This window comes from Trematomus bernacchii, unplaced genomic scaffold (genome assembly GCF_902827165.1).
Source record: "Trematomus bernacchii unplaced genomic scaffold, fTreBer1.1, whole genome shotgun sequence".
Taxonomy (NCBI): Eukaryota; Metazoa; Chordata; class Actinopteri; order Perciformes; family Nototheniidae; genus Trematomus; species Trematomus bernacchii.
The window spans coordinates 9,468,851-9,485,644 of record NW_022987313.1 but is presented as its reverse complement, the minus strand read 5'-3'; the positions used below and the strand labels follow the sequence as shown (position 1 = coordinate 9,485,644).

General features: G+C 40.8%; 1 protein-coding gene across 1 annotated transcript; it reads left to right on the top strand.

The window, feature by feature from the left end:
- Window positions 1-1,171: 1,171 nt before the first annotated feature.
- Window positions 1,172-15,780, top strand: LOC117473473 (RAS guanyl-releasing protein 1-like). Its single transcript, XM_034119092.1, is given in 19 exon segments — window positions 1,172-1,349; window positions 1,918-2,093; window positions 6,065-6,170; window positions 8,032-8,094; window positions 8,183-8,319; window positions 8,986-9,032; window positions 9,034-9,090; window positions 9,092-9,139; window positions 9,304-9,477; window positions 10,266-10,382; window positions 10,471-10,746; window positions 11,128-11,208; window positions 11,869-11,973; window positions 12,159-12,268; window positions 12,729-12,873; window positions 13,024-13,060; window positions 13,466-13,597; window positions 14,295-14,620; window positions 14,708-15,780. Coding segments are annotated over 19 exon segments (2,337 nt in total). The 5' UTR covers window positions 1,172-1,284; the 3' UTR covers window positions 14,843-15,780.
- Window positions 15,781-16,794: the final 1,014 nt, after the last annotated feature.

Sequence of the window (16,794 nt, the reverse complement as noted above, 5' to 3'; positions counted from 1 at the left end):
TTGACACAATGGGTGCAGACAATCTATCTTATCAGAAGCAGCCAGCTGCTAATAGGTTCTCACAATTTCACTCCGTCTGTGAAAACATGTGAACTCATACTGCTCGTCTGTGGACAGCACAAAGGGAGGCAACTCGTCAAAGGGAGGACGCTCAGGGGTGAGGGAGGCACAGCACTGTCTCAGATTTAATCACAAACTGTATGCACCTTAAAAGGATTTGTGCTATGTGTGGCTCCTCCTGCGCTCAGTTAAAGTGAAGTGCATAAGGGCCAAACGCAAAGCTTCAGAGCTAATTAAACAGCTTCCCATTTGCTTAAACTGGATGTTTTATAGACATAGAAGATCTGTGATTAATTGCTTTTCCAATTATCTCTTAGGGTTTTCACATGATATCTGTTCATACTCTGGTGTGTTTGCTTGCCATTTCCACTTGCGGAAAGTCATCTAAACACACAAGATTTAGTTTTTAAACAATTGTGATATTAAAATGTTCTGAATAATGATATGTCATCGCTTAAATTAAAATGTTTAATGCCCTTGGATGTAACAGCTATCAAATGTCAGCACACTTGTTATTCATTGGCATAATATGAAGTGTGATTAGATTCTTCCTAAAGTTGAAAAACATCTGGAAACAGTCTCTTGGACTATCTACATAAATGTACAATAACTTTCACCCTTATAAGCCTAATGGAAGCTACAACCACTGTTATCTTTAGAGGAAGGTCCACCCTGTTCCTGTTCAGCAGTCTGAATAAACAAAAAGGTTTCAGTAAACTAGAAGGCATCACATTTCACCGATTTTCCAAAATGCATTCATGTCAAGGACGCCAATAAAGACTATAGTTTTGGAGACTCAAATATGATCAACATAGGAGCAATATTTTTTTCAATGCTTTTTAAAGTTTCAAATGAGTGAAATCACAAAACATGTATTAACTGCCTCTCATTTAGTTGGATTTTCCCGTGAAAGAGATACCATCCAAAGTAATTATTTATTCAAAGTTGTAAAGTGAAAACCTTGTAGGATCACGACTTTTGACGCAAGTGGTCCCGCCTGGTGGAGCTCAGAGGCTGCAGTGAGTGAGTGACAGCCCGGCTCCACGCCACGGCCGCCCACTCTCACACAGACTGCGTGACTCTTAATTGTGTAACGTTCATTGACGAGTCAGCACAATGCTGCCGAGACCGCGGGGCCCAGCGGAGCGATGAGATGCTCCCATCGAGGAGAACACAGATGGACAGCCTAGTTCAGCCGCTCGTCGCGCAGTACCTCGCCATGGGATGTCAATCAAAAGAAAAAGCCAAAACGAAAGTATAACGTCGGATGAGAAGGGAAAGGACGATGCGTAAGTCTCATAATCTTGTCGTGGTTTTTTATACAGGACTTTCTGGCTGGCGTGTAGGTTGCGCATAGGTTCAACAGTTTCTTTATTATGTGTAGTTATCGGAGTTGTGTTAGTGACTGTTCTTGGTTGTAAATGAACAGGCGCCTCTTTATGTTCGTGCGTAAAACTAAATTGATGCTACCGGATGATTTTACGCACAGGTTCTTTAATCGCAATTGCTGTTACTTTCTGACATGCTGCATTTAAAACAGCCATGTTCGAACACATTTTTGTTTACTGGTCACACAACAGTTTAAACTGGATGTCCGCAATCAACCGGTATTTCCCCCAGTTAAAGGAAGGAAATGAGAACAATGAAAAGCTAAATTCCATGGGGGGGGGGGGGGTTAAATTCAAACAATGGCTCCAATTTCTTGTGACAATTACGCAGATCGTTATGTGTCATAGCCTGTGGTCTCAGAAGATTATGGTTTGAAACTGCTGCACGTACAATACGTCCTCATGGGCAAAAAGAGAAAGGCCCACTTTCATTACAACAAGCCCTCTGTTGTGTTGGTGTTTTTTTAAGGAGGGCGACTCCAGGATGCAGCTCCAGGTCTAGAGTTTCTCCTCCAGGCCGTCCTCACAGGTTTCACAAACCCAGCCCGGCCCAGCCTGTCCCCACTAAATCCATGATGTCCCTGGGTCCCCTCACCAAAGGGGGGAGCTGGGAGGAGCTCATTCAGGCCTGTCTGCAGTCTTTTGGTAAGTCCAGCTGACCTGCCTTGGCACTTGTGTTGAGTTTGGGCACACAGGTGTTTTGTGCTCCATGTTTATGCAACAACAATATCTCCCTATTCTTTGGAATGTTCTGTTTGACTCATGCTTTCCTGCACTACTTGACTCTGTTATGAGAAACAATAAGATAATAAGCCTTAGTTTACGTGAAATCACATTTTGTTGTGGTTTCCCAGAAGACTCTGTTTTCCCACTACTTTTTTCTTGCAAACATTCAACAAGTTTGGGCAGGCCTCTAACGAAAAGGAGTGGGAAGCTTTGCATTTGAAAGTGAAATGGGATTCCTTAACACTGCTGAATTAATTTGTGTTTAATGTAGGATTTTATGTTTTGAAATCTTACTCATGCTTCTAAGTCAGATTTAGTTTTATTTTACCTGTAAAATATCAATATTTGATTGATTATTATATAATTTCCTATGGTTCTACAGTCACTGTATTTACGATTAAAGTATTGATGATTCATTATAAGCAAGCTATATGGAGGTTTCTTTAAATGAGAAAACAGCAGTGATTGAGTAGGCTGTAGCTGGATCAATCAAGCAATAATCATTGGCTTCATCAAGTTGACTGGAGTGCTCTCAGAGTTATGGTGATTGCGTCTCTGAAGAGACAAGCTTTCAAATTGCCGTTGCCTGGTTACACAAATGGAACAGGAGCAATGAAGAGGCGTTACAATGGGCTGCGCATAAACGACATCCCATAACTGTGGAGCGGTAAACCCAGTAGCAAGGACAGCCTGCTGTTCATTTCAGATTCACGAAGGGAAGATAATTAATCCGAGGAAGAAGAGTTAAAATTCAGGATCAGTGTTATAGCATATTGACGCTTCAATAAGTAATTTCAGTGTCACTGCACATGATGGTATCTGACTGAGTACAGTGTGTGTTGACTGGGGATGTCCTTGAACAGCTTCTCCTGATAAAATAGAACATAGCCTCGCTTCTCTTGGCCCACATCACAGGCGAACCCCTAAGGTCCACGAGTCCTGATGCCACCTTTTCAAATGTGAGAGTGCACGTAAGAGCTATTTGAAGGATTACCTGATGGCAGCTTCAAGCCTCGCTGAGCCAAAAGGTTCGCTCCCCTAACAGTGGTCCTTCAGATGCTGAACCAGCCTTGTTGAAATGCACCAGCACTATGAGTGTGGATCAATAGCTGTTGACATCATCATCATCGCACCTCCTAAACCGCTCTGCACCGAACAGGCAGTGTTGGGCCCCAATGTATGTGTATTTAATTATTTTGTATTTATAAAGGTTTTCATTTTATTAGATATAATATTTCTTACATGAAACTCATCATGTTTTCAAATGTGAAATAATATTGACATTGAAATAAATGATCTAAAATCAGATTCAGGTCATAAATCAATATTTTGAAAGTCTTGAAAATGCCCAACACAATAGAAGAAGCTTTATAGAAATACTGTTCGTCTGACATTTCGATTTAAAATCTCAAATGAATTGGTCACATCTATTTTATAACCGAAAGCTTTTCAGATTATCGTCATTCTGATGAGGATAGAGAAACTGCTAACAAACTAGCAATGATACTTTATGATTGTATTTCTTTAGTTTTTGGTTAATGTAGAGTAATCTTGAATTTCATTACCAAAAAAAGTCATAAAATCTGAAATTGAACTTTGCCTCAAGCTGTAGGAACCCCTGCTTTCTATCTATCATTTATCCACTGCTACTATAGCTAACTTTTAGCTTGCTTTCTAACTAGTTTTCACACTTCTCTTTATGTCGTGTTCACGTGTTTGTATAGCTCACTTAAATTGTGGATAATAATTTCTTAAATCAAATCATGAATTCCTGTTTTATAAAAGAAGTCAGAATTCTCCACAATCTCTGGATGTACGCCGTACAGTTGGTACAGTACGTCAATCACGGCTCGAAAGTATATATTCAATCACAAGTCTTGTAAAGTTGAGTCCTGAATTATTATAGAGACGTTTTTACAGAGAACACAGAGATACCATCTTCTGTGTCTGACTTGGATTCCCTCTAAAACAAGAGACCATCCAGTCTGCTCTGTCAAAACAAGGAAAAGCGACACGGAGCCTTGGAGAGGGTGATAAATGTCTGAGATAACCTTAAAAGTGGGCCGGGTGCTGCGTGCCCTGGCTGTGTTTATCACAAGACAGTATCACACAGGATCCAGTGAAGCGGTGGCAGCTTTCCTAATTTTCCATGTCAGGAACAGACAGTCCGGAGGGGATTTCCTCCTTCAATTAACCCTGCGCAGAGAGGGTTAGTGGTCGGAAGAAAGTTGTGAAAAAAAAGGATGGAGCAATGTTTACTGATGGAGAGTCATGACTTCCTGTTGTGCATTTGCCATAGGATTGACTTTGAACTGAAGAGTGTAAATTGATAATTTAGGTAAAACAGGCTTATAGCCCAGTTCACCACAATGTAAAGAAAGAAGAAGAATGGGTATTGCTTTATATACACATTTCTTCACTGCATCAAAGCGTAACCAACCATGTTATTTTCACTGCTAGAAATCGTTTAACTTCCCTTCTCCTTTACTCTCTTAATGACTTGACTGGTGAGGTAATGATATTCACTGGGTTTGGCTGGTTGTGGCTGTGTGTTACAAACAAAAACACACCCCATGCAGGCTATGAGGGCTGGATTAGTCAGCTGCGGCTGGAGTGGTGAGTTGCTTACAGATAACAAAGATTAGAAAACATGTTGCCATGGCGTCCGAGATATTTCCAAGGTGATATGGTTTAAAAGTGGGTCCACAGATGCCTGATGTCCTTGATGGTGTCAAGATACTGCTAAAGCTTAGAGGAAAACAAGTCTCAGCTGGAGAAAAACTCACAAATGTTTCTTGGGCTTTCAATTTTTCAGTACTGTGTGTTCTCTACATATTGTAGGAATAATGTTAACAGCCCCATGATGTATAAATAATGTTTCCAAAGACTAAATCAAATGCTCTTCCTTTTTATGTCAGCAACTAATTCACTGCACGTAGCTGTGGTTTTGAGTTTACTGGAAGAGAAGTGGCTTTGTTGCTTTGCTTATGCAGGCATTACAATGCGTTTCTCTGCTATTAAAGGTCAGACCTGGCATTGTGATGTCATGTAATATTTCAGACACATGTAGGCTCATTTCTTTTAATGGTCAACAGGGAAGTTTATTACTCTGTGAGTCTCAAGATGTCAGTTGTCGAGTAAAATAAGACTATCAAGATAAGAAAAGGTGGTCTGGTTACAAAGGGAGGAAGTGAGATATATACGCAAGGAAAAAGGAAGTGAGAAAGGTGGTGAGACGAGCAAGCTGCAGAGGTTCACACAATCGGAGGAAAGGGGTCTGTGGATAGTATGATGAAATGTGTTAGTGTATTCATCATGCATTCATAACCATGTCTTATCCATTGATGGAAATGTTTACGTTATGATTTTCACAGGTTATAATCGTGACACATAATACGTTTTATTCAGTGTTGAAACGTCATATAGAAGAACGGTTATTACTTGTCCTCTACCCAGTCCACATTTTAATATAACATAATCCTATTTGTAATCAAAAGAAAAATCTAGAATAATCTATGAACAACTGCATCCGCAGGTTTATATGCAAAGAGTGGCTTACCCATGAATTTATCCCAAAATAGTCATTCATAATAAAAATAAATCTGAAGAAAAAGCTCCTTTTTTCCTTTTTGGGGACAACAACTACTACTACTGCTAGTAGTACTGAAAGCTACAGCGGCTAGTTTTTTGAGAATATTATTTAGCCTTTTTCTTAAATTAAGTTAGATTCCACAGATTCTGGTTTCATAAACAACTCAACTGAATTACCTTTAATGCAACATTTATATTTTAGTGGATGCCTTCTGTGACTTGTGTTGCTGTTGTGTTAGGCGTTGTTTCTTAATTGGAGCAATGAGGGTAAATTTAGTTGTGTGCATTTTGTCTTGCAGACTCGGACGGGTGTGTGTGTGGGAGCAGCCACCTGTTGAACATCACCCTGACCATGCACCGTATCCACATCTCCTCCAGTGACCTGCTGGACAAGCTCACTACTCTATATCCTTTCAACATAAGGCTATAACTGCTATTTACTTTATTCAAATGAATCTTAAGATACAACCTTTATGACATAACATACAAAAACTCCCCCCAAATGAGAAAGGCTGTTGAAGAAGTGGTCCTCGAGAAAAAAAAACACATGCCATCCATCAAGCACATTGCTTATCAATGCCAATCTTTTGAGCACCAAAATCCAACATTGGATCTTTCTTGTGCTGCTTTTCTTTGGTTGTCAACAGCAACGGGCAATCAAGCTGTTACTTGGCTCACAATGCAGCCTTAGCTGTCAGTGTAAAATGTGATAGGCAAGTGGCAGCTCGTGTTTACTCTGTCAACGCTGTGCACCATTTACATCTCTGTCTTATAATTCCCCTCCCCTCTCCATCATGCACTTAGTAATAGTCTGTTATCGTAATGTCAATCTACATTTACATATCCTGGATTCATTTGCAGAACCTGTAGGCAACGGGACAAGATTTTTGTATCGGAAATGTATAAACTTTTGAGCAGGCTTTGGTTGATTGCTTGTAAGCTAAAGAGGCAGAACTCATTGAACCAAAATTCAATCTCGAGATCTATTGACTATAGTCTGACAATGATTAATCTTTTTATTAGCTTCAAAAAATCGTATTAATAATTAGCAGCATAGGAATAGGAAGCCTTGGTCCAGATATCTGCTGGCTATTCCACACCCTTAAGGTTGAAATGACGTCAGACCGATAGTGGATGGCTTCCAGGAAAGGCCTTTGTGTACCAAGACTCATTCAAAATGTTCGATTCTGTCTCTTTCATCTTCCCATATTCACACCCAGAAAATGTTTTCCTTTTGTTGGCCTTGTGACTTGAGTGAAGTGCCTGTAATCTAGTCTTCCATTCAGGAAACAGCAGTGGCGTCACAAAACCTCTCAGAGGAGCCTACTGGCCCCCGTGATCAGCCTTGGCATTTCAGGTGTTAATTACCTCTGCCTCATCACATACAGGTCCACTTCAGCTATAAATAAACACTGACCCTCTATTGCTTAAAGAGGCCCCTGCTCACACAAACCCACTTCATAGCATGCAACGCCTAATGCCCCTTGCTATTTTTAACCCTCTCGTTCTGAGCAGAAGACCCAAAAGGACATCAAATAAATTCAGTGAGTGGGTTAGGATGAGGGAAGAGACACGGGGGCCATTAACAGCCTTCTTCACAGTCTGGCTTTGGGATTGCGTGGGCAGTTCTTCTGCTCCCATGACGCAATTAGCCTTTTTATGTGCATCACTTCAAGCTGATTTCTGCCAATTGAGAGCTAAAGTGTCAGTCTGTTTCGTATCATAAGGACATGCTTTTGTGTGTACTGTATATAGATTGGTAGGGCAGTGTTTTTGTGGGAATATGTATGGCAGTGCGCTGACGACATTGATAAAACATCTCCCACCTCTAAACAATGCACATTAATCAACAGTTGTTCCACTGTATATGAGGCATTGATTGTGTCTTCTCTTTGGACATTTGTTTTTCACTTTCTCCTGTATGCCAGAATGATTCATTCTGTGATGCTCATCAGAGTTTTTTTCCCATGCCAGTCGCCTCCTCCCACATCACCAAATGCCACTTCTGTTCCGCCTTTTAGTTTAGTTGCTGTATTTATTTTTTATTAATGAGCTGTTTGTACAAAAGAAGCCCTGCAGACAAATACACATGTTGATTAGGTTCTGCCCTTAGCAATGTCAAGGATCAGCAGATACAATGTTCTCCTAAAACTTGTAGCTGACTCCTGACGTAAATCCCCAGCTTCAACTTAATAGACAATAAAAAAAACACACTTTTCTCAGATAATAATCAGTCAACATCGGCTTCTTAACCAAAATTCCTCACATTTAAAACAGCGATGGATAATGAGCAGCCGATGGAGTGCCAAAGGATATGCTACCTAATCAGGTCAGTTTAACACACTGATATCATTGTAAGACTCTAACTGTAGTTGTGTGTTCAGCGTCACTCACATGGTATCCTCTCTGACTTCCAGGCATTGGATCCAGGAATTCTGGATGATGTTCCGGTTGAACCACAGCTTGTCCGACAGCCTGGATGAGTTCCGGGAGATGATCCGAGCGCAGGGCCAGGAGCAATCTTTGCGCTCTCCTAGAGACCAAATGGATGTAAGTGTTAGTCTCTGACCAGCTGGAACTGCGAAATAAGGCCGACACGACACTCAGTTTTTTGTTCAGTCACGGAAAATACTGAAATCAGTCACGATCAAGACTTAACAGACTTTGAACTGTGCACTGTAAAACTTCAAGGCTGCTAATGTAGCTGTCAAGATAGATCAAACATATGTTTGTTTTTCATGGTTTTAGAAGACAAAAATACGTGATGTGTCTTCTATTAAACAACACCTAACCGCTTTGCTACTTGTGCTTTACCCATTGGACTGTAGATGAGTTATCAGTTCATCTGTCCTATTATTTCTATAATAAACTATAAAATAAAACTTAAATAATCAGCAAATATTCACATTTGAGATGTTGGAACCACTGAACTGGGTGAAGATATTTTTTGTTGAAAAAGTAGTTTAAATAGAACTAAAATATGACTTTCCAAGATAAAAGTTATAATTCGCAAAAATGCACATAATTCAGTGTATTGGTATCTTTGGAAGTGTTTGCTTCATGACTAAAAGCTTAAAAACAATGAAGAAGTTGGGCCACATAACCAATTTCAGTTCTGATAAACACAACCATATCGTTGTATTTAAAACTATAATTAGCCAGTTTAAGAAGTCATGCTATCCTTTGGTGGTTCTAATGTTCAATGGTGGTGTGCTAGAAGTGAGGCGGGACTGGTCGTGGAAGGCCAGCCAGAAGATCAAAGCTAACAGCAAGCAAAAAGAGGAAGGTCTCTCTTCTTTTTGATCACCTGGAGCCCATCGAGCTGGGCTGAGCATCTCACCTTCCTGGAATTCAAGTCCTTCTGCAGGATATCAGTGAGTATATTCCAGTGTATATAGGTTGTCTTTTGCACATTGGTGATTTGTTTATTTGTCATGCATCTTCTTTGATCTGAATACCGTTAGTTTATTTCCTCCCCACGGGAAATGCCTTGCAGTTTCCGTGCAGCAAGTCAATGCTCCTCTCTGTGCTCTCTCAGTTTATAGACTATCAGAATTACATTCGAAGCTGCTGCATGAAGGACATCCCCCCGATGGAGCGTTCCATCGCCCTGTGTAACGGTGTCTCACAGTGGGTTCAGCTGATGGTGCTGAGCAGGCCCACCGCTCAGCTCAGAGCTGAGGTTTTCACCAAGTTCATCCACGTGGCACAGGTAGTGGTTTACTCTTACACTTTCTGTTCCTGGTTGAAAAATGGAACTCCGTTGACACATTTTCTCTTGCTTACATCTACGTGCTATTGTTCAAACACCTTATCTAACTAATGACAGTCTATTGTCACATCCTGAACAGCTCTATAGATGCTACATAATTGCCAGTTGCATCATGAATATTCACAGAGGTGGTGATGATTCTCAAGAGCTCTGATGCAGGCTTTTAGCAAACCCAAAGATGTTTCCAATAGAAAAATATTAACTGAATGAAGGCTAATGGAGTCATCAAGTGGAACACACTTAGATGGCGAAGAGTTTGAGGAAGTGGGAAAAAGGGACATGACTCGTGAGTGCAGACCCTGCTTGTTAAAACCATTTCATTGTAAAGCTGCATGCAGCCTGCTGGGAAGAGGTGCCCCGGCTTCAGGGAGCCGTTAAGCAGGCTTGTACTCTGGAGGACCTCTTGCACTGTTACACTAATGCACCAGTCTGCTGCTGCTCACTGCTGTCAACCATAAAACCCACGGGTGTGGAAAAATAATTTCACACCATAATGCTCCAGTGACAGCACGAATTAGAGAACTGAAAAGAGAGGGGAAAGCACTTCCAAAAAAGAGTGAGATATCAGAGCGCAATAAGAAAAAGCCAACAATGTAAGTGGCTTATGTAACTGCAGTGAGGTGGATTATATAACCAGGCCTACCTGGAACAAGTTTAATTGTGCGTGTTTATGTGAGTGCGCGGATAGACTGATATGTGTGCTCTTTTTTTTTGTGTGCATCCACTAGAGTCTACATCTTATGCACAATTATAATACACTAATGGCAGTAGTGGGAGGGCTTTGTCACAGCTCGATCTCCAGACTGAAGGACACCACCTCACATGTATCCAGTGAGGTCACCAAGGTAAAGTGAAACCAACTTACATAAAATACAGCTGATAATAGAGCCAATCCATTTGAACAAATAAAATATTATTTCCCCCCCCCCCCCAGAATTGAACGAGATGACAGACATGCTATCCTCTTGCAGAAACTATGACAACTACCGACAAGCTTACAACAGGTGTACAGGTTTTAAAATCCCTATACTGGGCGTCCACCTCAAAGATCTGATTTCAGTCAATGAAGCCATGTCAGACTATGTGGAGGACAACAAGGTGAATGTCCAGAAGCTCCAGGCACTCTACAGCCACATTAATGAGCTGATCCAGCTCCAGCAGATCCCTCCCAGGCTGGATGCTAACAAGGACCTGGTCCATCTGTTGACGGTAGCCCAACATTTCTTTAAGATTCCATTAAAAATAGCTATTTAGCTTCATGTAATTCACTAGATTGTATTGAATGCAAGCACAGATGCAAATGAGTGCATTACAGCATGTGGATTGTCCGTGCTCATGTGGGTGTGATGAGAGTCTATGATCTATGAGTGTGTGGGTGATGAACTGAGTGTGAATGAGAGCGAGTTCAGATTGTTATATTGTTGTGCTCGCTGTGTCGGTGCTTTAGCCGTACTTGACAGAATGCCCATGAAAAAACAACAGCTAAACTGTGACCTAATATTGCGCTCATCAAAACATGTTTCAAGGATAATAATATACAAAAAAACTTTACTTCCCAAGTGTTTACATGTGTCCTCTCCTTCCCTGCAGCTGTCCTTGGACCTTTACTACACTGAGGATGAGATCTATGAACTGTCTTACACCAGGGAACCCAAGAACTGTAAAGCACCTGTGAGTTATAGAAGCAGAGACATTAAAGTTAACAACCAACTGAGAGTTAGATGGAAAGATTTGTACCACTTTCATGTTGGTATGCTAAATATTTTTGGTGTAGCCAGCAGCCGGTTAGTTTATATTAAGACTGGAAACCCTGGGAAGCAGCTAGCCTGTCAACTAGCTAGAAGTCAAATTAAATTGCCAAAAAAAGCTTTTAATGCTCAACTGAATAGTTTGACATTTTGTGAAACAATTATTCTCTTTCTTGTCAGTTTGTTAAGAACTTAGATAAGAAGTTTTATACCACTCTCATCGTCTCATGTCTGTATGCTCAATATGAAGCCAACAGCCAGTTAGCTTAGCTTAAAGACAGGAAATGGGGATCAAAGCAAAGTTAGCGTTTTCTATTCTTTCTGCTAAGCTAAGCTAAGCAGCTTCTGGTTCCATCTACATATTTACAAATCACGTGTGCCGATTTTCTCATTTTACTCACTGCCAACATTTTAAAAAAAAAACTTTTATGTCATGAGCATTAGTCAGCTTTTAAAAAATGGTTTTAGATCGCCAGTATTGTGTCTGAAAGCCGTTATTGGATTTGGAGTAAGAGAGCTGCTCACATGATATTGTTCATGTTGTTCAGGCTTGTTTTTTAATGACAAATAATTGTTCTATCAGCCAGCCACCCCCTCAAGACCTCCATTGGTTGTGGACTGGGCATCAGGAGTGGCTCCTAAACCCGACCCCCGAACCATCAGCAAACATGTGCAGAGAATGGTGGACGTAAGTGCTTCCTATTTTCTAGGGTATAGCCTTGACGTTGCTTCTGAGCAAAGCTGTTTTATCACCATTATCAATAATTTATTTTAACCATTCTTCTGGATGCTGCCATTTTGTCAGCTTTCTCTTGCACCTGTTGTACATTTAACAGTCATGTAACAATGGCGTTTGCCTCTTGTCTTTCACAGTCCGTGTTTAAGAACTACGATCACGACGGGAACGGCTTCATATCTCATGTGGAATTTGAGAAAATTGCTGCTAGCTTTCCGTTTTCCTTCTGTGTCATGGACAAAGAGAAGTACGTTTTCGTCTGACAGGTCGAGCACACACGCTCATTTATGACTTCAGAGGAGAGGAAGAAAAAGTGGTATTTGTAGTGATGAGTGTAGCAACAGGAAACATAAAATAGCGGTAGAACTAACCATAACCCTCACCTCTAAATATTCTCCGTCTTTTTCTCATGCACATCCAATGGTACATGATTCTTACAAGCCACAGAAGAACATGTGATCCTTCATTTATACCTTAATATGAAAACCACTATAGTTGGTGATTCTGTTTTACATTACACAATGACAGAGAGGTATGGTGTTTACCCATGTGGCATGAGAGTGCACACACATAAATCAGGTCAGACATGACCAAACATTAAAGTGTGAAGTTAAGATATGAAAATGTTTATTTCCCATTCATTCTGTCTCATTTACAGCTCAATTTCTTCTGTTAAGTTATACTGTGTATGTGTTGTGGTTGTTCAGGGAAGGCCTTATCAGCAGAAAGGAGATCACGGCATATTTCATGCGTGCCAGTGTCATCTGCTCCAAACTGGGTCTTGGCTTTGTCCACAACTTCCAGGAGGCCACTTACATGAAACCCACTTTCTGTGACAACTGCTCAGGATTTGTAAGTCAGCACACACATTTGGTGTATGATAATATATAGAAACGGCTTAACAAGCTATATCACAATCTAAAAGCTCTTACCAAATGTGACATTGTTTTTAGTTTTGTTTAGGCTTCAATGATGCAAATACAGTTGTGTTTTTCTTCACAGTTGTGGGGTGTTATCAAGCAAGGCTACAGATGCAAAGGTGATTCTTTCACTTTACACTGTGCAACTTAAGCATGTTGATCTTTGGCCACATGTCAGTGTAATGTCTAAAAATCAGTAGAGGTACACACAGTGTCTCGTGGCGAGCAGGTAATGTGAAGCTATCTTAAGACGGTGTAGTGTGGTTTTCTGTGTTGCACACAGATAGCTGAACTTGCAGAACATGAAAAAAAAAGAGAGGCTGCAGCCTGAACCACAGTTTTTCCCCCTCCCCCTTCCCTCAAAAGATCTGAAAGCTATTTGTTTGCCTGACAGTTATCATGCAGAGGTCTGAGATTTGCATTTTATAGAAGTGATAGTGTTCAAAGAAATGTCAGTTTGTAGATGTTCGACTAACGCTAGTTCCTGCTCTGACATGTTGTGTGCATTCTTTTGGCTTTCTCAGACTGCGGGATGAACTGCCATAAGCTGTGCAAGGACCAGGTGGCGTTTGAGTGCAAGAAAAACGCCAAAATGACCAACGCCATCGACAGTCCGACGCCAAGCACCACGCCTGTCAGCATGGGCCCCTCTGAGGGTGGGTTTGAGTGATGGAGTTCATTACCAGCATTACCAGTCCTATTGATTCACACACACACACACACACACACACACACACACACACACACACACACACACACACACACACACACACACACACACACACACACACACACACACACACACACACACACACACACCACACACATGCACCTTGCATGTCACCAATCAAGTCCTTATAGCAGGTGCCACCTGGCAGTGTTATTTATTGTAATCACTGCCTGCCACTTTGCAATGAAAACAATAAAACTCATAATTTACCGCATTTCACTTCAGTTTTCTGCAGCCGAGGACACAGGGTCTATTGTCAGGGTGATTTCCCTTCAGCTGTCAGTAGGAACCGTTTCACTTACAGTAAAACTGAAGCTACCCACCTGCCATGAGAAAGCTGCTATATTCAGAACAGAAGGACTTTCGATTTTACTTACACCAAAACATAAATGAAAAACAAGGGGGCTATATTAGCACAGCCCCTCTATAAATGAGTCTGTGTGACGTGCTATTCCTCATATGGTGTATCTGGCCTTTGTTTCATATGAGACAGAGTTCAGTATTTTTGTTTTGTGGTTGTTGTCTAGTGAGCTTATTCTCCTTTTTAATAAAAGGCTGAGAAGTTGAGACAGTCAAGTATATTTTCCATATGAAATGATTACTAATAATGGTTTGCTCTCCAGGTTCAGATGAATGTCCTTTCCCCTACCCGCCAGATGAAAGTAAAGACTGGAGCCCAGACTCTCCAGTTGCCTCCCATTTGAGGCCTCAGAAGGTCCATAGTGGCACCCAGACAGATGGACCCCAACTCTCCACTGCAGACCCTGAGGCGGGCGTCCTTCAGCCTTGTCTGCTGGTCCCAGCGGCGCCCACGCTCACCTCGTGTCCCAGCCCTGTGCCCCAGAGAAAAGTGCGACACTGTGCCAAATGGGAAAACAGAGCGTCCGTTGCACTAAAGCCTGTAGAGCCAGAAGAGGAAAACAAACCCAACTATGAATCTCTGGAAACAGTAAGTGTCATTTCTCCTAACAAATGCAAAATACTTGAATGCACCACAGTTACTGAGCTTCTTTAACATGTTCTGTGTCTTTCCCAGGACAACCAGAGGCTCCAGAAAGCCAACGAGACACTACGTAAGAAGCTGAGGAAAGCCGAGCGGGAGGTGGAGACACTAAAGACACTGCTCAGGAGGAACGCTCTCCACCCTGTGGAGGAGGACTCCTCCTCCTAGAGCCACACACTGGACCTCCATAGGGAGTATGGTGCTGCCCCCCTATGGCAGCATGTATAAATCTAGCTTCAATGTTTCAGTTATTGGTTATAAATAGTGAGTATTTTACTAGTATAATGCCAGTCAAGGTGTTTTAATGCTAATGTTAGACAGTCAGTCAAAAAAAGCCTGTCATTATGTCACCAAATATGAGGACATTTGTGAAGTGTGTATGGATATTTTGAAACCACACAATACACAAATACACAATACACAAAAAATGTAAAAAATAGCATTGTTATATTTATAAGAGTTTTAAGTAAGCAGAAGGAGCCCTTTACTGTAACGGACCGTTCACAAAATACTGAAACTGAATGCCATATATTTTAGTGAAATAATGCAGAATTTGTTTGATCATTTCTTGATCAATAATGAGACTAAATATTTATGTTAAACATAAAATGAAAAACAGAGGAAAACAAGAAGTTTATTGTGTATATCACAGGTGCATCATCATTATTATTATTATTATTAAATAAGATGGCCTACTGATAAAACAGCAGAAGAAAGGTTAGAGGCTTCAGATATTGCTCTGTATCATTGTTCATATGAACACAAGATGTTGTCAGTGCTCCTTTTAATATTTATTTTCTCAAACACTACACAGTTCACATAGAAAGTAACAGAAACGAACATTTTGTACAGCGTACGGGTTATGCTTTTGTGTGTTGGCATCATATTGATACTTTAATTTTTTATTGTGTAGCTATGTTATGTTACGTTACGTGGTCCCTTGTAGCAGTGTTGTACTGTAAGTCAAGATACATGTGTTTGCAATGTGTGTAATTGACTTTAAATACAAAGTATACACAGTGCTATCTTAATTAGACAAGATTGATCATTTTTCTCAGTATTGTTCTTTTAATGTAATAATAAATACTGTATTCTATATAAAAGCATTGCTTGCCGTGCGTTACTCAATCCGAGCACTGGGGGTCATAACGGCATCATAATATTTGTTTCATTCCTCTCAGTCATGATTATTGACTCACAGTTTTAATACTGCTGATGTGTTACTATACATGTTGCACTATAATTAGTTTTCTTTGTGTTTACCTCAGACATGTTTGTTAAATGAAACACCCCCACAAATAACCCTTATCTGATCGTTTTCTCTACTTAAAAAAAATCATTGTGTAGTTTTAAAATGAGGAAGCAGAGTTTTCAAAAACAAAGGTAGTTGTGTTTATTTATTCTTGTAATTTCTCAAATTCAAATAAAAAAAGTCATTCATTCTGATGTATTGTCAAACCAAACTAAAGATTTGCACTGACCAAAAGGATGTACGCTAAAGCCTTTTTGCTTAATTAAACCTACCATATTTACTTGAATACTTTGTGTAGCTTCCTTTAGATTTAGATTATCTAGAAAATGTGGGAATGGTGGAATGATGAATTCGGATACCCTTTAAAGCCAGCTGTGTTCACCCTGTTGTCTTGAGACTGAGCCAATCTGCCCTGCCCCTTGGGCTTTGCTGCTGGTAATGAGTCCTGCTATACACACACATAATGTTGGCCCGTAGATAATGAGAGAGAAACTGTCTGCTGTTGGAGAAGCAGAGACTTAATCACACCCTAATGCTACTGCTTTCTATGAGCACTACTGCACACTGCAGGTGATGTACCCTGGTGCTGTGATCCAGCCATGTGCATTTCTATGGTGGCAATTCATCTTCAGATAAAGAAAGCCATTTGACTCAAATTATAGTGTGCTTCTTTATTTCTTGCAGCTATAATGACTTGTTGCCTTGCATCGACTTGGCAGCGAGGAGAGACCCTGTGACAAAAGGGATATTCTCTGAGGCATAGCAGCAGATCCCAAGCCGAGCCTCGGTGACAGCTAATTTACTTCTATTTCAATGTGACACCCCGCTGCAAGGGAGTAACACCCCAAGTCTACCCGGGCTCTGCGCA